The sequence below is a fragment of the Tauraco erythrolophus genome, chromosome 1, assembly GCF_009769465.1.
Source record: "Tauraco erythrolophus isolate bTauEry1 chromosome 1, bTauEry1.pri, whole genome shotgun sequence".
NCBI lineage: Eukaryota > Metazoa > Chordata > Aves > Musophagiformes > Musophagidae > Tauraco > Tauraco erythrolophus.
In genome coordinates this window covers 16,178,790-16,206,597 of record NC_141465.1, presented here as the reverse complement: position 1 = coordinate 16,206,597, position 27,808 = coordinate 16,178,790, and the positions used below count along the sequence as shown (strand labels likewise).

The following is a 27,808-nucleotide window of genomic DNA, read 5'->3' as shown; positions in this document are numbered from 1 at the left end:
GTCTCACCTTGGTGGAGCAACTGCTGCAGAGAAGCTTGGCAGCCTGGACTAAGAAGACAAGCCCACGATGTCATGTCTCAAGTGTGATTCTTATCTGAGCTAATTTATTCAACGGTAGACTAGGTATATTTACCAGGCTGTAATCCGCTCCTGACTGTAGCACAGGGATACGCCCAAAGCCTAATTGCACCTACGCAGTCAGGCGCAGGGCTTGCTACCAGTGTGAACAGCCCCCCGAAGCGCACGGAGCAGCTCCAGCGGCACAACTGCACCCTGAAGAAGGATTGCTCTGCCAGGTTTGCCTCGCCTCCCATCCTGGCTAGAACAGCCGCCCTGGTAGCCGCCGTCTCTCAGTAGTCGAGTGGCAAAAGTTCAAATTGCCAGAGGTTCTCATTCGGCAGGGGTTACATCCGTCTGCCAAGAATACAATCTCTTTTATTGCCTTGATGAGTGAATGAAATTAAAACATTAACAGCATTAAAACACAGATCTCTGCGAACAAAGAATTAGCTTCCAGCCACAACAGCCAGACATTTCGGATTTCACTCCCCATGAATGAACGCTCATTGCAAAGCAGAAACTCTAGACAGCCGCATGGAGACCTCTCACAGACTGTCTTGTCCGGCTGCACTGGGAGCTGCTGATGGAGGACATTCTACGTATTGTGCGGATGTGGTCGTGCGCTTTAACCACCCCATCTCACCTGCAGTTCTGAGAGAAGACATCTGGCCATCAGGATTTTAGATCATCATTGATTCAACCCCAGGGACCTTCAACAAGTCATTTAACCCTGACATCTCAATTTACTCATCCGAGAATTGGTCACAACACTAGTCCAGAATTTGTGTTTGCTATTGTGTAGAAACAGTTTAAGAGTTTCAGATTAAAGTGTTGGGTGCGCAAAGGAGCACGTTTAGGCATTACCACCTCTAAGACTGGAAAACTGACTGTGTTCCTAGCCTTAGCTTCGACCTTTCAACATAGCTAAGATGGCTGTATTTCATTTAACAATTATGAACATCTCATTCAAACTGAACAGCAAGATGGTATGCAAATTTTGTAACACTAAGCAAAATTCACAGCGAAATAGCTTGAGTTCTAGTACATCCCCTCAATGAGTCACTAGTGCATGTTTTCCAGCAGATGTCTCTTCTCTGGGAGGCTAAAGCATCTCTGGTGTAATCTCCCACCTGTTTGAAATGAGTGGTACACACTGAGGTGCATTAAATCTACACATGAAATAAGCTTTTGCTTTTTCAGCTACTGTGAGGAAAAGAAGTTAGGCACTCTCAACAAATGGGAGGCAATGCATATGGAAACCTCACCAAAAAAGAACCAGACACAGCAAGACACAGATTAGGAACAAGACTGGTTTAAGCAAATTGGCCTAGTATTAAAAAATAAATAAAAAGTACTCAGGAAAAAAGTACTATCGGACAGTGAAATACATGATAAGCAGAGAACTCCTAAAAGTCCACTGTTGCTAGCGTTCATGAGAAAAATGCATGTAAAAAACATGCACTCAAAGTGTCTTTTTCCTATATATAACAGTAATTAGAGTGGTGATGGAAATGACGCAGGGATTTCCACCATCAACAAAAACTGGTTAGTCTTAATTAAATAATACCTTTGAAATAATCAGAAAAAGCAAAATCCCAAAGATTAACAAAGACAGCCTTGGGGCTTTGGGGAGATTGAAGTTAATAGTGAGTTCTGTATGTCTACAAATAACCGATGCTTTGAACTTCTGAATATTTTGGGTTTTTTACACTCTGAAGTTTTCCTTCCACATTCTCCTTTCTCTGCTTGTTTTGACATGAAAAATTCAGGTCATGACAACCCCGGAAGACAAGAGTAACTACAAAACTGATTAAATCATGGCATCTTCATCATCAGGAGCAGAAGTTAAACAACAGGAAGGGAGTTTTACTTAAACTATATCAGTTTTGCATTTTTAAAAATAAACCTACTTAAATTCAATGACTATTTAACATTTGGAAAGATAACTGCCTCTGTTGAAAGTTCAGCACTGGGACTTTAAAAATCTGGTTATGCATTTAAATTCCTGAAACACCACGGAGTCCTTAATGTAGATTTAATTTGTCAGATGAGGAAAGAAAAGATGAAACAAATACTGAAACTCTAGTGTTCATCTAAAATCTGACTAAGTATCCAGACTCATCTTCCTGAAAAATAGAACAAAAATTAAAGTGGTAAGGGTGAACACTTCAAATGAAAAGATAAGAGAAAAAGGAAGTACAATTTGAAATAGAGTTTCTGCTAGGTCACCTTTACAGGGAATTGTAGTCAGTGATAAGTCTCCAGAATGACAAAGCAAACTTCAAAAAAAATTCTGTTTACACCATTTGCAGAATTACTTCAAAATTTACTCCTGAAATTACTGTAAAGTTCTGATTAATGATTACGAATTGGTACTCACTTCTCAGTATGTAACCATCACCTTACTACTACAAGGTCTAGTATGGAGCCAGAGAGAACAGATTTAAATTGTCTGTCTAATTTCCGTTCTTTCCTCTAAATTCTCCCAGTATTACATATCCACTATCTTTTAATGAAAATGTTTTCACAAACATGAAATAATTTTTATTCTTTTTTACTTGACAGTGCCCTGACATTTGAAAATAAATTAAAAAATAAAGGTGAAATTCACCTTTTCAAGGCAGAAGTTGTGCACAACCAGGCAGTACACTGGGAATGGGGTGAGACAGTACAATTTCCACCTGTACATGTATTCTCTTAGCATGCTATAGCATCTGGCACCACGCTTCTGCTTCTCATCTTTCTCCTTGGTGGTTTTCTGTGCCAAACTAAGCAAGGTTTAAGGCCATCCTTTTTTTCTCCTATCCTGAAACGAAGTTTCCTGCTCACAATCCCTTCTTTGAAGAACTAAAGTAATTCAGTGGGAAGCACCTTTCAGGATAATCTTTTCTAAAAATCTTCAGTATGACAAAGGAATTTACCAGGACTTTAGATAGGATAATTTTGAAAAGTCTTCCTGAACACATACAGCTGTTAACACCATTAATTTAACAGCATCCTGGGAAATCAGAAGGTGTTATGTACTTGCCTATAAAGTTCCAACGAAAGTCTACATCGTTGCCAAAGAGAAAAAGATCTGCTTTCAGGTTCCACAAGAATTATGCAAACTCCAAAACCATTTTGGTTTTGTCTTTCCTTCATGAGCAGCAACATTTTTAAAAGTAACTCTCAGTTTTAAAAAAAATATATGGTTGGTAGTAACAGTCCACCTCCCTTGACTCCTAGAAGACAAAGAATCTCTCTCTGATTTCTAATTACAAGGTCTAAGATAGAAGGCCTTCAGCAGGCATTCACACACAGGCTGAGCAGACATTACTTAGATAACACACCTACGAAATACCATAATAATAAGAAACAAAATAATGCTGTATGGAAAAGTATGTGGTTAACTAAGACACTGGGATTAATTTTGATTTCTAACTTCTGTAGAACTTTAATTATGAAGTCAGAACTAGGATATTCAGTTAGAATAGCTATATATCTTCACCAAGTTCATGGAGCTTTTCTTTATGTGAATTCACACACAGGATGAAAAACGATGTGACAGAGAATCACAAAACAAGTTAGGCTGAAAGGAATGTGGGGGGGAAGCCTAGTCTAAGCTCCTGCTCAAAGCAGCTCCCATTTAGAGCAGGGCTTCATCGAGTTGCATTCTGAGTATTTCCAAGGACAAAGATTCTGCAACTTCCTTAGGCAACCTGTTCCAACATCTGACCACCTTTACAGTAAAGGAGGAAAAAGGGGAAAAAAAAAAAAAAAAAGAGAAAAGAAGAAAAAAATTCTTATAGGTGACTAGAATTTCCCCATGTTCCAGCTTGTACCTATTGCTGCTTGTCCTGTTTGTTGCAACTCCAAAAAGAATCTGGCTCCATCTTATCACTTAATTGTAGTACTTGCTGACAAATTTTAATATTGTGCCTACCATTTAAATACAGCCATCTTTATGTTACCTTGAAACAAAATTCATGTAAGAAGGCAGGGCTACAGAATAACCTCTTCTCCATGTTCCCAGTATACAGGAGTGCTTGTCAGAGGATAATTCGCAACAGGTTTAATTTGTAGCAAGGAAGCTTTAGATGGGATGTTAAGAAAAAGACTTCCTAATTATAAGGTTTATGAAATCAGTAGAACAGTTGTCTGGTGAAGTTGCAGAGATCTTAGAGATCTCGATCCCTGGAGGTCTTTGAGAACAAGTTAAACTAACTTCTATCAGGCATGACATAGATACAGAGATCTCGCCTTGGGGCAGAGGAGTGGATTAGATAATCTCTGCAGTACCTTCCGCCCCTGTGTTTTCTATCCAGGTTGAGACTGCCTCTGGCTAATCCAGGCAACTAGCACCCAGGCTTGAGCCTATGGGCCAAATTATAAAATATTTAATGCTATTGAAATACTGAAGTCTAAATTACACATTTGGTATATCATATTTGTACCTAATTTTTCAAACTTTTGCATTTGCCTGATGGACCTCACACAGTAGGTCCTGTGCTGAGAGGCTTAAGAATTCCTTCCTAATCAGTTACGGGAGAACATGCTACTTCCTCCATGCACCGCTATGGGAAGGATACCTGGGGACAGTCAGCAGGCAAGTGAATTTGCCTATTCTGTCACGGCAAAGCCTTCAGTTGGATGAGAACCTCAGACAAAGCAAGCCTGGGACCTAAGCCATTCACTACTACTGAAACTAGCCCAAGCACCTACCACTGCCGCCACTACTACAGTATGGTGATACGGGTAGGAGCCAGGTTACACTTGCAAGAGTGTTGTGTGATTTCTTCAAAACTGACTCACAGGACATTCTCCAGCATATGGCTTGCTACAGCAGTGATGTTAGCTTATTTGGTAGCTGTTCCACACAATTCAACTAACACCTGTGCCTCAGTTGTAAACCTCTGTTTTAAGGGTGTTACCAAAAGCTGTAAAAGATGACTTTGCATACTTTTGCGGGAAGCACTGTTGCAATGTTCCTTTTGAAAACAAAGTCCCTGTAGTGCTAAAAGTGAGGTTAATGATACACTAACACGCACTGGACACTATGCAATGCAGATACTTCGACCACTAAACATGAAGTTCAAGAGCTGTTTACATCCACACGACCATCTGTTCAACAATGACATTGCTGAAATGGAGCACTTAGAAAGAGCACTGTTTACAGCTCTAATTCAAAGAAACAGAAGCAAAACAAAATCCATAAATAATAGTGATGGGTGGTGGCGTACTTTCCGACAATGAATTAATAAACATGGCAAATATATTTCAGTAATACTTTCTCAAAAGACATCAAATGACGGTTGACAAAGTCACCTTGGCACAGAATGATTAGGCTTCATATTTTCATAAGATATTACAATATCTTTTCCTCCCTCTATGAGCTAAATATTTCATCACAGCGGAAAAAATAGCAGGGGTAAAGTACAGAATTGGTAACTAAAGTGCTTGGAAGAGCTAAAGAGTGACCGTAGCTCAGCACGTTTCCCGGCTCCACTCACTCAGCTCATTTAGATGTCCAATCTTTGCCGCTACATCAGAGACTTACAGTTCTCCCATTATTTGGCCTCTGGCCTCCTGCTGAGATGGCCAATGAATACAGAAAATCACAGCACGTAAGTCTATCAGAAACAAGATAGCTTATTAACTTGGTGACAGATGGACACAACATGGTTTCAACTTTTAGTCACCATCCACCTGAAATGACTAGGTAGATGTACGGTTCAGAGACACGGACATGAATGGAAACCTGCCCAAACCCATTCCATCTAGCTATACAGATTTAGACATTCCTCACAAAGTACACTTTCCATAGAACAAAATGTACTTTTTTTATTCAGCCCATTGTAACCTTGATGACTCAATGAATAAGACTGGATTCATCCTTTTCAAGGGGGAAACGAGGGTCTTTGCACATCAGCTAGTGGGGCTCATTGACAGGGCTTTAAGCTAGATTTGAAAGGGGAGAGGGATATATGAAGCTTGATCAAGACAAGCTGAGAGCACCTGAAGAGCAGCAGAAAGGAATTCCAGCCACTCGAGACGGTAAGTCAGATTAATCAGAGGCCCAACTTAAACACCTCAATGCAAACGCACATTAGGGAAAACGTGGGCCCTCTATGGAATGAAACGGGAGACCTGGTTACCAGGGATATGGAAAAGGCTGAGGTACTCAATGACTTTTTTGCCTCAGTCTTCACTGCCAAATGCTCTAGCTGCCCTGCCCAAGCCACAGAAGGCAAAGGCAGGGACTGGGAGAATGAAGAACCGCCCACTGTAGGAGATCAGGTTCAAGATGATCTAAGGAACCTGAAGGTGCATAAGTTCATGGGACCTGATGAGATGCATCCACGAGCGCTGGGGGAAATGACAGATGAAGTTGCTAAGTCACTATCCATCATATTTCAGAAGTCATGGCAGTCCAGTGAAGTTCGCATCGACCAGAAAATGGGAAACGTAACCCCCATTTTTAAAAAGGGAAAAAACGAAAACCCAGGGAACTACAGGCTAGTCAGTCTCACCTCTGTGCCTGCCAAGATCATGGAGCAGATCCTCCTGGCAACTATGCTAAGGCACGTGGAAAATAAAGGGGTGATTGGTGGCAGTCACCATGGCTTCACTAAGGGCAAATCCTGCCTGATAAATCTGGGGGCCTTCTATGATGGGGTTACAGCATTGGTGGAAAAAGGAAGAGCAGCTGACGTCATCTACCTGGACCTGTCCGAAGCATTTGACACTGTCCCTCATTACATCCTTGTCTCTAAATTGGAGAGACATTGCTTGATGGATGGACCACTCAGTAGATAAGGAATTGGCTGGATGGTCACACTCAAAGAGTTGTGGTAAGCAGCTTGATATCCAAGTAGAGACCAGTGACAAGTGCTGTTTCTTCAGGGGCTGGTATTGGGGATGGTGCTGTTTAACATCTTTGTTGGTGACATGAACAGTGGGATCGAGTGCAATCTCAGCAAGTTTCCTGACGACACCAAAGCTGTGTGGTGTTGTGGACACACTGGAGGGAAGGGATGCCATCCAGAGAGACCTTGATGAGCTCAAAAGGTGGGCTTGTGCGAACTTCATCATTCAACAAGGCCAAGTGCAAGGTCTTGCAAGTGGGCCGGGGCAATCCCTAGCACAAGTACAGGCTGGGTGGAGAATGGATTGAGAGCAGCCCTGAGGAGAAGGACTTGAAGTGTTAGTTGATGAGAAGCTCAACATGAGCCAGTGATGTGCATTGGCAGCCCAGAAAGCCAACCGTATCCTGGGATGTATCCAAAGAAATGTGGCCAGCACGTCAAGGGACGTGATTCTGCCGTTCTACTCTGCTGTCACAAGACCCCACCTGGAGTACTGCATTCAGCTCTGGAGTCCCCAACACAAGAAGGACATGGAGCTGCTGGAGCAAATCCAGAGGAGGACCATGAAGACTATCCAAGGGCTGAAGCACCTCTGCTATGAAGACAAGCTGAGAGAGTTGGGGCTGTTCAGCCTGGAGAAGAGAAAGCTCCAAAGAGACCTTACAGTAGCCTTCCAGTACCTAAAGGGGGCCTACAGGAAAGCTGGAGAGGGATTTTTTTGCAAGGGTGTGTAGTGGTAGGACAAGGGGCAATGGATTTAAACTGAAAGAGGGTAGATTTCAGTTAGACCTAAGGAAGAAATTTTTTACAATGAGAGTGGTGAAACACTAGAATAGGTTGCCCAGAGAAGCTGTGGCTGCCCCATCCTTGGAAGTGTCCAAGGCCAGGTTGGATGAAGCTTTGAGCAACCTGATCTAGGGGAAGGTGTCCCTGCCTGTGGCAGAGAGGTTGGAACTAGATGATCCTTAAGGTCCCTTCCAGCCCAAACCATTCTATGATTCTATGATCTTTCAATATCATACACAATCCCTTTCATAATGAGACAATCTCAGTTCTCTCCAACTGTTCAGCTGCATTCTTGTGATCTTTGCACAAGACAGCTTATTTTGGCCAATGTCAGGCACCAGACAGTGTAGTGTTACCACAACACAAGTGTATGTTGAAGGAAGGGAGGAAAAAAAATAAAATTTATTCACCAAAAAACAAGGAGGGGGGGCAAGCAGTAGAAAATAAACACTTTCTCCACCTCCTCTGAATCAGTTTTTACTATCTATTTGTAATTTCAGTGCACGCAGTATACAAAATTATAGAGCTAAAAGTACTCATTACTATCATCCATATGAAACTGTTCAAGCGTATCAGAAGATTTTTCATCAGCTTAAGAAAGAGGGAAGTCAGTCACACAGGAAACTCAGTAAAATTGAACAGCCAGCACATTCTAGTAATATGAAAACCACACCTTTCTTATAAAGCCTATACAAACATCAGGTATTATTTCAAATATAATGTAATGTAATGTACACTGTAACACTTTAGACTTCTAAACACAGGTCAAAGACAATATAATTAAATAAAAAGTTATGGTAAGACAATAAAACAGATCAGGTATTTAGAACAAAACTTTCCAGCATTAATATTGACACCAACTTTTAGTACAATATTACAAAAACACAAGTTCTGAGCACAAGACTTTACTGCAACAAATTTAGATTCAGCAGGAAAGATTCTGAATTTGGGCTTTTTTACATTAAAAAATAAATGAGATTTACTTTTTGGCAAGAAAGAGATACTCTTAGGTAACTTAAACCTACTATGCTCCCTTTGCTCCACCTATGCAGCCTGCTTGTTCCTTGAGACCTAGCCCTCTTCATACTTCCTTCTAAGCAATTTCTGGTTTGAAGTCCTGTGCACGTATGTTAAATAATTCCTCTTCCCTAGCCAAAACCTTCTTCAAAAGGAAAATCTGTTTTAGATTTTTCCACTGATCTAACATAGAAAAATCAGACTTTTTTTTAATGCAGAAAATTTGCTTCTATTATAGTAAAAATTCCTCTAGTTTATCAGAATCCTTTCTGCCTGCATTGCAAAGCATAAAATCAACAAACGATTTGTAGTAAGAGAAAGGTATTCAGTGGTGTTTTCCAGGAGGTCAGAACTGGCAGAGTTGGCTTTAATCCACAGGGCTTCTGAACAAACGTCATCGCATTGTTTCCCACCTTGATGCAGATATACTACATTCAACATGTAATTGTTCTTGAGCTAACAACCCCATTGGACTGAACTGGCTCTTCGTAGAAGCAACTGCAACATCTCTTGACCTTTGGCAAAGCTCATACAAACAGTGCCTAGAAACTGGAGATGCAACTACACAGAGACTGTAGGCATACAGGAAGAAGACTTGTTTCCTTCTCCATACACCACTAGTGCTCAATGAATGCAACACAGGACAGAAATCTCACATTCAGTGTGATGAGAAGCCTACTGCATCCCCAGCCCCAGATAAGTCTGGCAGACTAGTCAAGGCCCTTTTCGGGAAACAGCCACAATACCACCTACATTAAATTAAAACTACTAGAAAAAGGAACAAAAAAACAAGCCAAAGTGCTTAACAAATGAATCACTAAAATGGCTCTGTGCAGGGCATGATGTGACAGCAGCAAAACCGGCTGTTATCACCAGGCCCTGTCCTGTACATAATTAGTTATGATATTTGACTAAATCTAAACATAACTTTATAGGCAACCACCACTTTGTGTCAAGTGACATAGGAGAAAGCCTTGATCACAAAGAAGCATTTCCTTTTTTTGCTTACAGGACAAGACAAGCATGATTAAGATGGATGACACTGGTGAAGGACAGTCAACATGAATACGAATTTCAGCAGAAAGATCTTAAAGTGGTTTGGTTGGCAACCAGGAGATCTTCAGGAAGGCAAACATTTGTTGGTTAGATATTCATAAATTATATAGAAACAGTGTTTTAGAGGAATGCCTGAAATCATCACTTGATAAAAATACTAGCTTCTTTCTTCATGGGCTAAATGCATGCAGAATTAGCACTAGACTCCCACTTGTTTAACGTAAGTAAGGACGTGAATTTTGTTTTAAGAATGTGATGCACAGTCTTTCTGTTTTCTGCACGTGTATTAGTACCCTGGCGTAATGGACTCTAACCCGGCATGTAGCAACCAGGTGCTACATCGCAGTCAGGAATACATCCAACATCAGAACACTAGCAAGTAGTCACAAGCAGAGGAAGCAGGCTTTAGCTCACGTAAGTATTAGTAAATAAAAATTGTACCTTCAAAAGTGCAGGCAGAGTTGTGCTTTCCTTTTGGTTGCTCTTTAAGTTTATGGCTTCACACTCTTTGTTCTCGGAACTGAAAAACAAACATATTTTGTAACACTGAGGACTTGCATTATTCAATTCTACCTGAGAGCCAACACAGTACCATCCAATTCAAACACAAGAGAGCGTTAACTTAAAAGGACAGAACATGTTTTCCAAACCGTAACATATATTCTGCACATATCGCAACTAAAAAAGCCGTGCCCCTAAAAGGTGGAAGATGGAAGCAAAATGTCTGTTTCACTTCATGCAGAGGTTCTCAAACTGTAGGAGCATTCAGAAATGGCACACAACATTTTGCCTCTTCCAGCCGAAAAAACCCCAAGCTTTCTGCACGCATGTATTATTTTCTGCTGGAAAAACGATACCATAGTTGATCAATCATCCACTACAGCAGCATTCATTGCCACAGCACTATCCACCTGGCAGCTGGAAGGTACCCCCAGTCCTTACACTGAGGACTGTGATCTATTGGAGCGTACCCAGGGCAGATGGAATCATCACAAATTGGAGCTATTGGATTTAACAAATCTTCACTGAACACAGGTAATGGGGGGTTGCAGGCAAACTCAGAGGAAATTTTACAAAGGGGACAACAGTTATAGGTTATTACCAAGGCAATACCCGCTGTTCCATTTCAAAAGTCAGAAGTCCAAAGTTGTGTATATCCTTATTGCCAATTTACCTTGATCAAAATTTTCTTCAGAGCCCAACTCTGGAATGAGAGGAACCATTCCTCCCTTGATTCTTAAAATGATCCTTAAGCACAATCCAAGAAAGAACATTTTAATAAAAACCTTTACGTTACAAGCAATTTAAAGGCAAAAACGTATCAAAGAAAACATTAGAGGAGGTTAATGACAGACATCACTTCCTGCATTGCATGTCCTGAGTTGCAAAAAATAACATTGTCCCAATACATTATGCGAGAAATGCTCAGCATTGCAATGAAGTGACGATCACTTCTAAAACCCTTCTTCATCAGTTTTAGAAATCTAGCTTTGCTATTGACAAACGCACAAGCCTTTATTTCTGAATTTGTATGAAGAGATGAATTGAAAGCTGTTTAAATAAAAGTTTTTTAAAAATTATTTGCATTTTGCTGAAATTCTGCCAGGATTTGGAGAAAGAATTTAGATGTATTGGTACTCCTACCGCTACTGACAGTTAACCATAGGTTTTCTTCCTATTGCAGATTAGGTGTCTGAGTTAAGTATATGTTGATATACACACAAAATATGAAAGTCAGTCTGACTAAGTGTTAGTTACCCTCTCAGCTGCTCAGAGACCACATTCCCAAACAAAAATAAGAAGAGAACTCTCCTGCAATTAAGTTTTCTAAGATTTTTCAGATCTTTTTAGAGACATCGAAACAGAAAAGAAAAGCTCCTTGCTCTCTTTTATAGATCCTCTTCAAGTTGGAAACCATGTACTTTCGGATCACCTCAGGTAATCTTTCATAATGCATTCATAAACACAAAGATGCTTTTTCAGGGACAGCATCAGACAGAAGTCTTGGCTGTTCTTTGCCTCCCCGTAAAACAGAGCAGATGAATTAATATTCTATCCTATTAGTTTCTTCTGCTATTAATGTGTTTCATGAAGGAGATGTCACAATCACTTCTGGGCAATCTGGCAGACTAATAAAAGTGTTTTGCACTAAGTAACCTATTTTCTTGCTCCTACTTTTTTTTTTTTTTTTTTTTTTTAAGAACAGACTTCTCAGATCTGCATTATTTTTCCTGATGCTGATACTTGACATGAACAGGAACTCCCTGTACTTAAGAGCGGAAAAACAAGGTTGATCTCCACCAGACGGTCTTTCTGTCTTCAGGATATCACTCTTTATGGAACTGGTCTGCAGACCACAAATGAGATACTTGCTTTCATTAAGTATTGCCAGCACAGCTCACCAAAGACCTATTCTTTTATCGCTTTGTTTTGCTTGCATTTTTCCCTTCACATCATGTTTTTTCCCCAACACATTTTTCACTTTCCTACTTCTTTTTTGTATCTTTTTGAAATATATCATAGAATCAGAACGGTTAGGGTTGGAAGGGACCTCAAAGATCATCTAGTTCCAAACCCCCTGTCATGGGCAGGGAAACCCTCCACTACACCAGGTTGCCCAAAGCCTCATCCAACCTGGCCTTGAACACTTCCAAGGATGAGGCATCTACAACTTCTCTGGGCAACCCGTTCCAGTGCCTCACCACCCTCTGAGTGAAAAATTTCTTCCTTATATCCAATCTAAATCTCCCCTCTTTCAGTTTAAATGCATTGCCCCTTGTCCTATCACTACATGCCCTTGTAAAAAGTCCCTCTCCAGCTTTCCTGCAGGCCTCCTTTAAGTACTGGAAGGCTGCTATAACATCACCCCGGAGCCTTCTCTTCTCCAGGCTGAATATGCCTGTATTACTTTCTTCTAGCTAGCCAGGCTTGGACAGATCACTGTGAAATTCCATAGCGTACATACCAAAACTGAAAGAATGCAATTCAGCAGATAAGCATCTTAAAATCAACAAGTAAAAAAAAAAAGTATCAAAACTTTACTTTCCAGCATAAAATAAACCTAAACCTGGAAGCAATTCCCCACGCCCTTTCATGGTGTATATTCTAGCGTTTCTACATTCCTGAACCTTTTGCTTTAGGGTGTAGTTCCTCAACATGCTGACTTTGTCAGCAGGACCAGCTTCAGAAATTTCCACGCCTTCCTCCTCAAACCCAGCTATCTCTTCCCACCCTTAACTCAGCCGAGCAGGGTTCTTGATAGGGCCACGGTCTTGGATAAAATCGAAGGGGGAGCAGAAGTTTTCCTCAGGAAAAGCAGCCCATGACCCAGTTTACAGTGCAGTGATTTGCACCAGCACCAACAAAGGGGCAAGGAAGGCCACTCAACAGGCAGGAACAAGCAGGCACGCGCCACTGTGGCTCACTTCACCACTGAAGCTACTTTTTGCGAACCTCTTCCACCCTTAGCCAGAGCCCAGTTTTAAACGGATCTTTGACTGAAACCAAATGACTCATGCTCAATGAATGAAGTTTACAGCACAAAAGCTCACTTTGCTGGAAACAGACCTCTTGGATTGTTTAGGATAAAATTGTTTTGTTTTTCCCAAAGAGTCAAGGTTACCTTCTACAGCCTAAACACCACTGACACAGCAGCTGGTACCCTGGTTGGTGACTTGAGACTGCAGAACATGCTGGTTACTGCTCATTGGGCTCAATTAATGTAGCTTACCACTTCCCACCAACAACAATTTTTAGGGCTTTCTCCCCTCTAATCATTGCATCAATCACTTTACAGTCACTAATCACAAATTTTGGAACATTGCACACAGTATTTTCCCCAAAAATTATCCGAAGGAAAAAAAATAGTAAAGTTCACAGGCCCACACACAACCCTACACCCCTTGTTAAAACAAACAAACAACAAAAAAACACACAGTGAATCTAATGTAATTATGCCACACAAATTCTTATGTTGCAATGTAAGTTCATGTTGGCCATGTGAGTCTATATTCAGAGATGCAGCGAATACAATTATTAAGCTATGGCATTAACAATTAAATTTAATTCTTGCGAAATACATAAGACATTTAGTATTTATGACGAAAATTACCCATTCTTTAATTATTTTTTCATATGCCCATGCTATCCTATCATTAGTGGCTAGACACTATACTTAGAAGAACTGTATTCTAAGGCAGTTCATATATTGTTTTTCTACCGGACAATCCCTGCAACTAAATATTGTTATAAATGTTAATTTGGTAGCTACACAATATTACACCACCTAATTCTTATGCCTTTGCTAAGAACTGAAAACAACAGACTGGTGGTATGTACAGGTTCACTGCAAACTAGGGATTCCAGCCCACTTCAACCTCTCATTTGGGCTACGTCTGTATTATTAAAGTTTGGCTCATCAAACTTAAAGAGTTTCATCCTTGCTTTAAGCTTTTCTGGAGTGGGGCATTTTTGCAGTGCCATCTCTAGCTCAGAACATCTAAAGTTCGGGTTGTGCTTAGCCACCCCCATGGCTTGGCTAGATCAGCCAGCCAGCCCTCAGAGAGCATTTCAGAACTTGATAAATTAGGAAAATGAATCTCATGAGTCTTCAACTCTATGCTTCACAAACTACTGTTGTTACATTATATACTTCTACTAACCCGAGTTTTGAATCTACTTTGTACTTGCTTTTGAGAAGTGAAAGAGCAAAGTATCATCTTAGGAAGACAGAAAACACCTCTGTCTCTCACCAACTTGCTTCCATGGACTACTTAACTACACAGTCATTTACAAATTGGCACAACCACTTGTTTATATATTTAGGCAGATATTATTTTCATTTTACAGATTTATTTAAAAAGGTACAGAAATATTAAATAACCCCGAGTAATAAAGACACTGTCAAAAGTCTAGAAATCAAGCATCTCAACTACTTCTTAAATATGTAATCTACTGCCTTCCTGTTGCTATTTCTGCCAGACATTCCCTTTTCTCTTACATCCAACATGGATGAATTAATCTTCAGTGAAGGTTGAAGCATCTCTTCTCCTTGACTGTCCTGCCAGCATGCCTAACCTGATTAGTATCACTCCTATTCTTTAAATAATCAAGTTACAAAAGATCCCATTTTGTATCTTCTGCACAAACCTACCTTTGTGTGATTTTCTAACGCTTTCTGTTCCTCTGCAGCTGAAAATGTTTTGACCTTTTTGTAATACTTTGGACAGGTGGTGTTGGAATCAGAAGCAGATTTGTGGTCCAAGTTTTTAATCATTACACTTACACAGGAGAGGTTAAGAGATTCTTACGGGCAAAACAAATGTTCATATTCTGCATCATTGCTCACGCAAAAAGTAGACACACATAAGCAGAAGTACTCAAACTCAGGTTACTTAATACACATGAGGGATTACAGTCAAGAAAAAAATCAATTTAATGGAGCAAATTTAAGTACATGGTTTGCGAGATCTTTTCCAACTGCCTCTAAAACCAGAACCAGACAATCACAAACAATCACATCTTCAAAAGGCCCTCATGGCATCTCCGTACGGTGCGAGGACTCTGCTTCCTCCATCCTCGTCCTTCATAACAATCACTTGGAACTTGCACATTAAAAGCCCATCCCCTTCTTCCTTTATTAATCTACCCCACCCATGTTATGCACACAGCAGATTGTGAATGTGTTGTGTTAGACAAAAAAAAAAAGGTACAGGCAGCCTGCAAGTGCAATAAAACACAAACGTGCAAGTTTTGATGAGACTGACCAGACATGCAGCTCACCAGACTGAAAGCAACCGCTGTGACATTTTAGGTTCCTTGTACAAAGAGAAGGTACGGGCTGCTGATTGCTCTTCGGGAAGGGAGAAATTAATGGGCGGTCTCTTGAGGAAACAGACACAGCTGGCTGAAGGTCAACTCGGACAGCACTGGGACAGCACTTCTGGATGTCAACTCTCCCTCCTTCCCCCACTGCTTAGAAGCAAAGTCTCTTCCAATGCGGCAGCTCCAGCATTTACTTGTCATGCAGTCCAGATCTTAACAGACAGGCGAGTGCTCTATCATTTTGCCCTCTCTCTTTCTCTCTCTTCAGGGACAGATGACTCCCTGAACTCCCAGTCAAGCTCTCTTTGCTACTGCATTAGGCTAGCATCATTTCATTTTAACTGGTCTTCTCTTCAGGTTAACTCAGAAACCATTTAGCCATTTCACATGATGACTTTTAATGGTTAAGAGAATAAGCAACACCTAACCTAATCAAAGATGCTCCAGGGTGTCAAGAGGCAAAAAGATTCTGTATCTGGCTTTAGTCACCTAATGCTAACAAACTAAGCTTGACCTATACATACATCTATCTATCCAGGATTCATGACACCACTTGTGACATCTTCCCCGTATTTTCTAAATATTTTTCCTCAAGATGATGTGTTTTGGGGATTGTTGATACAGTTCACTCTCCATTGAGTCCTTGCTTACGCTATAATCATTTTTAGGCTTCCTTTCTTGCTAGTTTATTTACTTCAGCATTCTGGGACATAATTCCAATTCCTGATCCCTACCTTTCATCTCTCTCTGAACAAAACTAATGCTCTTCTCTGGGAAGTAACATCTCATTTGGTTTTGATGTCATGACTTTCCAATTTTACTTAGCGCCAACACAGTGACATGCAGTGGTGACCTTCCAGAAAAGTATTTCAACAGAGGGACAGAGAGATTGCTAATAAAGATCTGATCACCTAGTACTTTAAATCCATCTCCCTGAAGAACATGAATGAGCAGAAAATCACAAGTCTAACAATACTATCAAACAGAGACGTGCAAGACCAAAATCTCCATGAAGTTTCAGCACATTACAGCAATTCTCAAACCACATCCAGAGACCAGTAGTAGTCATGAAACTTTTATTATACCTCTGCCAAGAGCCATACGTTAGCTAGTATCGGTTTCTTCTCTGCTACAGCTTCCAAGTGGTAATTAAAAAGACGACAGCTAAAAATTCAGACCTTTTGAATAATATTTTTATATATATACACCAGTTGCCCTACTTGCCATACAGACCCTTATGATTACTGAAGATGGCCTCCTGCATAACCTAGATTATGAAATTTCACCAAGGCAGACATGTGGCAAGTCTTTAACATCTGACCAAACACATAAGTTTTGATTAAAAACCATCAAGCAATGGAAAATCTGCCATATTTGTAAATAAGACTTTTCCCTGTAAACTACTACTGAAGCCCCTACTTAAAATTAGGCTCGCTGGTCTGATTTGTCAACCCTCATCTCTCAGCTACAGAATCAACCTACATCTATGTGGGACAGATTACAGAAGGTCTCAGGTTCAAACACCCTCTTCAAGTCACAGGTCTACTATGACATGAAGGATTTTACTCTCATTTCCCTTGCAATTATGTACCTTGAGGCAGAGTCATTCCTCAAAATGTAACCCTGTCATTTCAAAACCTTCTCTTAGATGAACTAAACGCTATTGAGCTACTTAATTTTATTCTGTGAGGGAGGTTTTCCAGACATCAAATTGTTCTGGAACTCTTCTCAGAGCACTTTCTAGTCTGTCAGCATCTTTTTCATAATAAATCCTGGACACTGCAACTAGACTCAGTACTCTAGTACCCAAAGTTCACCCACAAACGTATGTACTTTGTAATTTATATATCCGAGAATCATATTTTCTCTCCAAGCCACCACTTTGCTTTGGCAGCTCATGTTCAGCTGATTGTCAACTATGGCAACTTAGTTTACTTTTAATGTTGTCATCTACATGGTGATTCCCATACTTTTCACTCTAGTCATCTGCAAATTTCACATGCTACAGTTTTGTCCTCTTTCAAATTATTTGTGAAGATATTAAATAGATTGATTCAAAAATGCATCCTTTTAATTTACTTCAAATAAATCAAGTAGAAAATTTATTTTTCATATCCGGTCTTTTCCTGTCCCTCCATATGTTGATTTTTAGCCCACTGCCATTACACTTGCAAATATTTTAATTGGAGCATCAGCACCAAGTCAGATGCTTTAAAGAGTCTAAGGATATTATTTCAGCAGTTTGCCAACTGAAGCTGTAATCTCATAAACAAAACCGAGTTTGATAATTCCCATCCTCCAGTGATGTTAGGATCAACATTACGTTTATTAACTTCTCAGTTCACCCAGAAGCCTTGTTAAATCAACCTTGCAATCCTCCCCCTTTAAGCCAACCAAATACAATAGACTTAAAAGTGAAATACCAACACCTTACTCTAGATACTAAGATCACACTTGTGAAGCCATTCATGTGCAGTGCAGCCAGGAGAACTATCAGAACCTGATCCACGAAGAGAAGTCAGGCAATTTTCAAAGAGTCAAACTTTTGGCATGTATACTGAATGACATGAGCAAGGTTACACTAAGCATTTGTTAAATGAATCGAAAGGAAAACGCTACTGTAAAGCCCAGTGGCAACAAGATGAGTCTTAAATTTGTGAGGAAATCAATGAAGATTCCTAAAACTGCCTTCTACATCAAATGACAGTATTTTGACAGAAAATAAAGATGCCAGCATTTTAACAGAAAATAGTAATGAATAAAAAGCTCTTTCTTCTGTTCCTCTTCACCCCAAAATAGAATACTGCCCTTTCTGAAAAGCTTCAAAATGAAAAATTTTGTTCAACTTCTCAGCAAGATTCCCAAGGCTAACACTGTTCCTGGGACACCAAACGGTAGGAGCAGCAACAAAGCCTTTCCCTAGTCTCTGGCAAGGCTGTTGGGCTTCCCTCAAAGAGAGAGGGAGTGTTTGCACAGAAATTTGAATGTGAAGTTTCTGGCTCCTACTTCTGTGCTTAAACTTAGGCCACACACAGAGGGGAGAAGCAGTAAAGACATTAAGATAAATGGAAATTATAAAAACAAGTTAGTGAGTTCAAAATTGAAGGGTCCAAGGAAAGCAAAGCTGTTATTTCATTGAAAACGAATGAGGAGGGAAGTGGAGGAAAAGGAACAGAAAACAGAGAAAGATAAGGAGGGAGAAAATGGAGCCAGGAGGAGAAGGAGGCAGCAGAAACTTAGTCAAGAGAAGTGTTACAATCAGCTGATAAATTTAAGTGCTGGAATATCACAAAACGTTATTATATTCAATTAAACTATCCCACTTAGAAACTGGTTTGATTACAGACAGCATTAAGCAACTTAGATTGTTTTAACTGAAACAATTTTTCCTCTCAGACCTGTTTATGCTGCTTATTTAAATACTGTTCTTTGCTAATGTAGCAAAGCTAGGTCAGTGTCATGTTCTGCATTAGCAGCGCCGTCACATAGGCCATGTGAGCTACACAGAGTGTGTTAGTACAAAACGAAGAGATTTTTGCTAATCCTCTTTCAAAATGCAACTAAAAATATCATAGAAAATAAAGATGTTATAAACCCACAGATATGCCACATTTTACAATGAAAATTTACAAGAAAAATGCAAGAACTACGCCATGTCTTTACACTGAACTTTAAAGGCTAGAACTAAGTGAAATAAGCACGATGGCCCGTGGCCACCCTTGCTGAATGACTTAATCTGTTTTACATGTGAGGAAATAGAACAGCCAAACAAAGGCTAGAGAAAAGAAATATAAATGTTTCTGAGTAGAGCCTACTTCAATATTGGGCAGTAGGATTATACCGGATTACATCAAGGTTTTTCTTCTGGCATCTGTCAAGCATAGTAACCAACATTAATGTAGACTTTGCTCCATGTTTGCCACTCTGATTGGTCTGATAAAGCTTCCAACATTCTTATGAAAGGAGTATGTTACTGGCCACTAGCACATAAGCTTGGTATAATATCAGAAACAGATTTATAAACTATTTAAGTTTATTAAGGTTAAAATTATTGCATTAATAGAGAATAGAATAGACGGCCCATTACACAACTATTTTCAAATGGCACGTTTGCAGGGTTGGGGATCAATGACAATACTTACAAATGGCATGAAAATAGGAGATATTTAAAAAAAAATGTCCAGGGAAGCTTTAAAGCAGCAGCTGATAAACAGAGCATAACAAAATTTTTAAAAGATGTCATTCAGAAAAAGCAACCAGGAAAAAAACAAGCAAGAGGTTGGTGTCACCAGTAAAAAAAAAAAGCTCTTCTAGTCAGGCTGGAGCAGAAAACTTGGCAGAAACAAACAAGGCTACAAATTCAACACAAGAAAATACTTCTCCGATTCTCCCATTTTTCACTCACAAAATATACATCAGGAAGTATCCTACAGACGCTTTCCAGGCGTTATCAAGGTTCCCCTTTTTGTGTTGAAAGTACGCATTTTCCATTCAACCAAAATAAATTTGATGTCTAAATTTGTAGCACTTGATGATTAAAAAAAACAGTCTCTTGTCACTGGAATTCCTTCTGCATTTGCTCTTCATGCGTTCACAAGAAATACTTCACCCTACCTTTTTCCCTAGACAAGAAGTGCAGATCCACATGGTGCTCATATACTTAGGCCCCAAGACCTCCAAACTGCTTAAGCAGATATACTGCCTTCCATTTTAGCAATTTAAGGAACACTAGAACATTCTGAAAACCAAGACTCCAATTCCAAATAAGGCATGTCATGAAACCACACTAACGTAACACTACTAGAGACCATATTTCGTGTTGCAAAATTGACATGAGAAAGTGAAATTTTCTGTTCAGCCTGGAGAAGAGAAGGCTCCGGGATGATCTTACTGTAGCTTTCCAGTACCTAAAAGGGGCCTACAGGAAAGCTGGAGAGGGACTTTTTACAAGGGTGTGTAGTGATAGGACAAGGGGCAATGGATTTAAACTGAAAGAGGGGAGATTTATGTTAGATATAAGAAAGAAATTCTTTACATTGAGGGTGGTGAGGCACTGGAACAGGATCCCCAGAGAAGTTGTGGATGCCCCATCCCTGGAAGTGTTCAAGGCCAGGTTGGATGAGGCTTTGGGCAACCTGGTGTAGTGGAGGATTTTCCTGCCCGTGGCAGGGGGGTTGGAACTAGATGATCTTTGAGGTCCCTTCCAACCCTAACCGTTCTATGATTCTATGAAATTACTAAGGAACTCCATGTTTCTGATCTTAAAAGTCTTCAAAAGTTCTACCGTAAAGTCCATGAGAATCTATCAAAAATATTTTAGAAATTAAAATTCCAGAAAAATAGATGTATTAATATTCCCCGGAAAGCCTAAGCAACTTAGTGCTGTGCTACTGTCTGGCAGTGTAACAGTATGTACTAACTTAATTCTATGAAATTCAAAAACTCCTCAGAAAATAAAAGCAGTAGTTGGGTTTCCATTCTTTTAAGAAGTTTCAATAATCAGAAATACAGTCCCCACAGTAACCTGTTTCTGAATTTTGCTTTTTTCCCAGATGCAAACCTTTTGTTCACCAGAGGACAAGACCGAGGAGTTTTCATCTTTGGAAAACTGTTCCTTAAAACCAAAGACTTGTAGCTGTTTCGGAAATATTTTTTATTAACTCTACCACTTATGCCAATAATTGGAGAGGAGACAATGCTGTTAACATTTAAAATAGTGGAAAAAAATAAAAACAACCTTGCTTTGTTTCTTCTAAGAAGCGTTACTATTGTAATTAATATTCCAGTAACATTTCCTTTAGGAAATGTCTCACACGTACATGGCCAGCTGCTGGGCTTGCTCCTTCTGGTCTCAGCCCCATGAGACATCTAGGTATGCACCTAAGTTTAATCAAACAAGTAGTCCCACTATAGCACACAGAACTATTTACCTATTTAATTACAGGCAACCACTTTGGTACTCTGGTGAATCAGAGCCTTTGCTACTATTTTGCATTATCCTGCAATAAAAGTTGTAAGAGAAAAATCTAGGAAAGAAAAAGAAACAAACAAACAAAAAACCAAATTAACAAATGAACAGAAAATTTTCATAATGCATCTTGCTTAGGTAAGTCTAATTTGGAATCTTCTATGCAGCTGCTGGAGTATTCCCCTTGCTGGTTGCACAAACCGTGATCCCTGATGTATACTCACAAATGAGTTAAAATTTAACAATAACAATGAAAATAATCATGCTCTGCCTTTTGAAAGAAAAATATTATTTATTAGAAAGCAGAGGCTCATTTTTCCAGCAAACAATGGATTTCTTCAAAGATGCTAGTGGTATCTGAATCAAAACCAGTCAGGAGGTAGTAACTTCAGAAGATGTAAGTTTGAAATGTATTCGTCCTCTTTCAATCCATTTCCAGCAGTGCACAAATGCACAGTTTTTTCAACTACAAAAATACATGTTCTTTGTAAACAGGAACAATGACTGGCAGTCCCAGAGGAAGAAAGAGACTCTCTAATCTCTCCTCAGGCAGAATAAACAAAGTTCTTCTATCTCTGAAAGCTCTTACTTAGAAACTAATGGATTAACAGAACAATAATCTCAGTCTGGAGAGAAAAAAAAAAAAGCCCCCTAAAACCAAATCAAAGATTGCTCTTCCCTGTTTGATGTCTCTAATACACTAGAGCAATGTAGAATATCTGGACAAACTTAGCAAAGGTCCACTTGCACTGGTAGTTATTTGAGCAACCAACAGCACTTAGAGAGAAAAAGATAAACCTGATATGAACCTGGTAAACAATATACAGAATAACTAATAAAATACATCCATAGTTTAAAGGAGATTTTGGTGGTAGCTCTGGGTTAAAGTGATCAGTGAAAAGCATCGCACCTCCTTGGCAGCTTCTAACATGACCTGAAAGGTCACGTTTCTTTGTAACACAACAATTGCTCAGCCACAGAAGCTGCGTATTTCTGAAAGAATCTGCAGTTAATTGACTTGCACTGTAAAAGTTTTATCTTGATCCAGATGGGCTAAAGAAACATGTATTTAAAAAAAAAATAAAAATCAGAGTCCCATTAGAATAGTGAAAATTCAATGGGATTTTTTCACCCTGGGGATTTAGACTGCTCCAGGACAAACACTGTGGTAACAAATAATCAATTTTGTATTATTGAAAATAGCAAATAGCTGAATAAAGCACTAACAACTGCCTTTAATGGAAGTTAATGATAAAGGACTGGGATGAAAAGCACCAGCGTCCTCATTTAGAGCAGCCCCAACTCTGAAGAACACACTTATGCAGGCAAGCACTCAGTGGGAGATGCCTCATGTTCACCTACATTTTATATAAAAGCCAAGTAAGCCCTTAACGCATGTGCTGTGCTTTTTGCTGCCACAAAACTTGCAACTAATCTGTATGGGTTACTTTTTCCACAAGTGAGCAAGCCTCCAGCACTGCTCATGTTCATCAGAGCTACAAATTGCTGCAAGGGCAAGTTATTAACATAAGCTCTTCGTCAAATGAGGTTCTCAGAAGAGTCTAAGACACTGATTAACAAACAGTGCAATTCCCTCCTCCCCTTCCTCCCATTTTATACCAGGGCCACAGTAGGTTTGGGTTTTGGCTTTTATTTTTCTAAAACTAAGTCTGAACACAGTGCCTGGAGCAAAAAGTGGCAAGAGCTCCATACCCCATGGCATTGAGAGGCAGCTGTGGGGTTGGGGGGAAGGAAATTTAGAGGCTTCCATCCATCCGCTGCTGCCTAACTTGCGGGAGCAGGTGGAGAATGACTTTTGGACATATGCAGACTCATTTCTGCATGTTTTTAAAGTTTAGGAAACTGTTGTGTTCTGCACAGGCATTAAGCACGATGTATGTCTGCAGAAGTCAATGCAGGTACACCAGGGGTGTATCTGGCCCTGTACAACATGCTGTTCCCTCTCCTGCCCCCTTCACTTAGGGGTTCTGCTTTTTTGAAACGCAACGCTAGGTAAAATATCTCCACATAAAAAGTTTCTTTCTGTATATTTCAAATTTGGTCTGGTTCCAATATATATCATACAGATAATCTGAACGGGAAGTTAACCATCATCATGTACACACCTCTCGTAACACTTCACAAAGGATGCATTCCCCACCTCGCCTCATGCACTCCACACCTTAACAACAAACATCCAAAGCTCCCCCTCCCCACACACACGCTTTGTTCGGTGATCCATTTTTCTACACCGCCAAGCTCACTAAATAAACTTGAGGAGCAAACCTGCGGCACTCATCCCAACCCAGTGCTGTTTAATGTATGTAATTACACTAATCTGTGAAGGAGGCTGCCAGTGGAAACCACAGACGAGAACGTCAGCATTCCTGACTAACGCGCCGCACCGCGACCCAGCGCAACAAAAAAAGCTCCTTAACATTCCAAATTGGACTTCTCAGAGCGGGAGGGTTTTTGCTTGTTTCCACTCCAGAGAGGAATCATGGCTACCACCCTCCAGCTAACCGCGCAAGGAGTTCAAGAACGAGGCCAAGAGGCCTGAGCCTTTTCACATCTACGCGGACTATCCTGGCTTCCTAATAAAAGAAAGGCTCTTAGCTGCAGGAAATGAAACTGCGATTTAGATAAAGATAATAGACTCCAGCCCCAAGTTAAGTGGAGCAGGTCTACCACGAGTGCTACCTACAGATAGGCTATTTAGTGAGCAAACCACTGAACTAGCATCACCCTCCTCCTTACCAAGGCAACCGCTACGCTTTTTTGTTTATTCCGAACCGCAGCTGTAAGGAGCTGCGGAAGAGTCTGATGAAACCGCTCCTATTGCCTCTTCAGGTCCTCAGCCAGATCCAAGCCTTTTCCTTCTCCTGTATCTTAACCAGCCCTGCCAGATGTAATCGCCACATTACTCCTGCTACTCTAAAGATGCCCTCGATTTGGCAGCCTTGCTTCTGGTTTTTGGGTTTGTGTTTTGTGTTTGTTTTTTTTTTTTTTCAGGAAACAAAAAGCAATGTTTCATGCTCATGAAAGGCCAGGGGGTTCTTGGTGATGTATTGGTGTGTTGAATGCTTACAGTAGAACAACCCCCCTAGAGTTAAAAATCTTCCTGGTGCATTTATGAGACTGTTTAAGATGGTCAGTGTAAGATAACAATACACTCCTATTTTTCATGATTGCTGAGAGTAAGAAGAGTAAGATTTGAAAGTTTTTCAATAAACGAGAGTTACTGTTATACCCACTATCTACCTGATTAAACTGTACTTACTGGTCTGCTGGTTTAAAGACAAACCTATGCAGTATCGAGAATGACTCAGAGATTAAAACCAACGTGTTAAAAGCAAAAAATAAACGCTACACCTGAGGAAATAAGGCCTAGCCAGCTGGCGCCTTTCACCACAAATGTATCGTAATTAACAGGGGCCAACAATAGGACTCCATAAGAAACAGAAGGAAACTTTATTTGTGCTTCTCTCCTATGTTCACATAGAAACCAGCCACCAGAAAAGTAAAAAAAAAAAAAAAAGGAAGAGGAACAAATACACAAGTTTCCAAACCTTTTCATCTTGTAAAGTCTCCCTGCGCTAAAAACTAATTATTAATAACCAGTTTCCATCAACCACACATTTTGTATAGAGATTTAAGCACATTGCTAGTATTTATATTTATCATTTATATATTAGCATCTGATTTACACCAGTCTAAAAGAAAACTTTAAGTGTCAAAACTGAAAAGAAAAACAAACAAACAAAAACCTCCAAACCCTCACAGACCCCTGCGCTCCGCCCCGCTTTCGGTTTCCAAGGAAGGGGCTGCAACCTAAGGCACAAGCGGGCGGGACAGCCCCACGGCCGGCACCCGCACGGCCCCCGCCGGGACGGAGGAGCCCCGGAGGCGGCTGTTCGCAGCAAGTGCGCGTTTCCCACCGGACTCCCTCGTTCCCCCGCGTCCGGCTGCACTCCGCAGGGCCGGGGAGCGCGGCCGGTGCTCACGGGACGCCGGTGCCCGCCCAGCGGCCAGACCGACTCCCAGCAAAAGCCCCGAACGTCCCACCGCGTCCGTGCCGAACCCCGCGGGGGACCTGCCTCGCACCGCGCCGCAGGTACGTTAAATTAAACCCACCGGCCCCGGTCCCGAACTCCGCGTGACAAGCTGCCGCCGCCGCCGCGGGGGCTGCCCCTCACAGAAGCCGCAGGCGACCCCGCCAGGCCCGCGCCTGCCCCGTGACCCGCTGAGGCGCCTCGCCACACCTCGCCGCCGGGGCCGCAGCGCCGGGACGGCCGGGCAGGCGTCCCCCGCAGAGCACACGCCCGTTTCTTCTCCCTCCCTCGCCCACTGGTGTCGCAACGTCTCCCGGGGCGGCCGCACGGCCCCGCTCCTCCAGCCCCGGCGGCTCACGCCGCTCCCCGGGCAAGGGCAGGTGGAACAGGGCCGAGGACGGCGTGCGGAGCCCGACTGCGCCGGGCCGGTCCCGTCCCCGCGTACCTGTTCGCGCCCGCCGGCTGCCCCGGCACCGCCACCCCCTCGCTGGAGGCGCTCCTGGCGAAGAAGCGGGAGAAGGTGCTGTGCCAGGACGGGCCGGTCCGCCGCCGGCTTCCCCCACCGGACATCTCCACCACCGCACGGGACGGGACGCTGACGAGAGACGCCGCTAGCAGCCGCCCGGCACCGACTGCCCTCGGCAGCGGGAGGCAGCGGCGGCAAACACCTTCCTCCTCCCCCAGCAGGGACGGCCGCCGCCGCCCACCCGCCCCCGGGGCGGAGCCACCGCTCCGCCTCCGCCCGCCGCTTTCCGCTGGCGGGAGGTGGCCACGGCTCGGGGCGGGCCGGCGGAGCGGCGCGCGCTCGGGCCGCGGTTGGCGGGAAGGAGGGGCCGCGTGCGAGGAGCGGGAGAGACGAACGCTGCGCCCGGGGGGGCGGGAGGCCGGCGCCGGCTCCGGCGCGGTTGCCGAAGCGGTGGCACGGGGGGAGGAAGGCCGGGGCGCGAGGCGGTGTTTCACCCCTCTCCGCGCTGCGGCCGCGTCCTTCCTTTCGGCCGACGGGTGGAGGACAGGACCGGCTCGGCCGGCTGCGAACGCGGCGGGAGGCGGTTTCTGCCCCGGAGAGCGCACAGGGTGGCGGGAGGAAAGCGATGGTAGCAGCGAGGGAAGTACCACCGCAGGCAGCTGCCGCCTCCTGCCGCCGAGGGGCGTCGGGTGTTGTTTGTGGTGGTGTTTTTTCTTTAAGTTAACGTGGCATAATTGGTGTGAACAAAGAGAAAAGATCAGAAGTGAAAATTAACTCTGTAAGAAAAAGGACAGACAGCCTCGAGGATTGACACTCCTCCTGACTGACTGCGAACACCAACGCTTTCTTTAACTTGTGCCAACTTGGAGACGCTACACGTGTTTGTCGAGGCAAAGTCAGTAACCGGCTTCACGCTGTCCTGGGCTGGGCACTGTCTGGCTGCCATGTAATGTTCACGCCTGTTACGCCATCATGGTGAAACATCTGCATCAAATGAAGGTACACAGCAGCAGCGTGGCTCTGCCACCGCTCACCTCCCTCCATCACTCTGGGGTAAGTTCAGGCCATTCTTGCTGATGAAGATGAGTGACTTAGAGGAAGGAGCTTCTCCTGCTTTTTGAAAAGACTTCTTCCTAGAGAGGAGATTTGGTTGGTTTTTTGTTTTGTTTTTTAATACTGAAACCTTCGTTTTTCTGCCTCTGAAGCCTGTGGCCTCCCTTGAGTTAACATCAAACTATCCCTACCAACAGAGATGACCTCGCCATTGCAGTGACAAATATTATCCTTGTTTTATAGACAGAGGTGATGCACAAAACCTTAATGATTGCCCGAGTATGAATTACTAGTAAAAAAAGCCTAACCTTGATGTTGGGATTTTAAATACAGAACAACACTTCCTCCTCTTGATGAGCATCTCTACTGTTTTTTTGTGACTGCCGGCGCCTCACACCTTTGTATGAGCGCCTTTTTGCATCATGCCATCTCACACAATCACAGAGTGGCTGAGGTTGTAAAGGACCTTGGAATATCACCTGGTCCAACCCTCCCTGCTCAAGCAGGGCCCCCTGGAACAGGTAGCCCAGGGCCATGTCTTTTGAATATCTCCAAGGATGGAGATTCCACTGTCTCTTTGGGAAACCTGTGCCAGTGCTAACTTTTGTCCCCTGTAAGATCCTTCTCCATTTGTTCACCCCCTCTATACCCAAGGCCTCTTTGCCCGTATTCTTTACCACTG

At 42.1% G+C, this 27,808-nt stretch overlaps 1 protein-coding gene across 1 annotated transcript in view; it reads right to left on the bottom strand.

The window, feature by feature from the left end:
• Window positions 1–27,019, bottom strand: part of CRYBG3 (crystallin beta-gamma domain containing 3) — a 99,894-nt gene extending 72,875 nt beyond the window's left edge. Inside the window, 3 exon segments of the mRNA XM_086622928.1 lie at window positions 10,206–10,284; window positions 26,053–26,786; window positions 26,870–27,019. Coding sequence (XP_086479054.1) covers window positions 10,206–10,284; window positions 26,053–26,786; window positions 26,870–27,019 — 963 coding nt within the window.
• Between the last annotated feature and the right edge of the window lie 789 nt (window positions 27,020–27,808).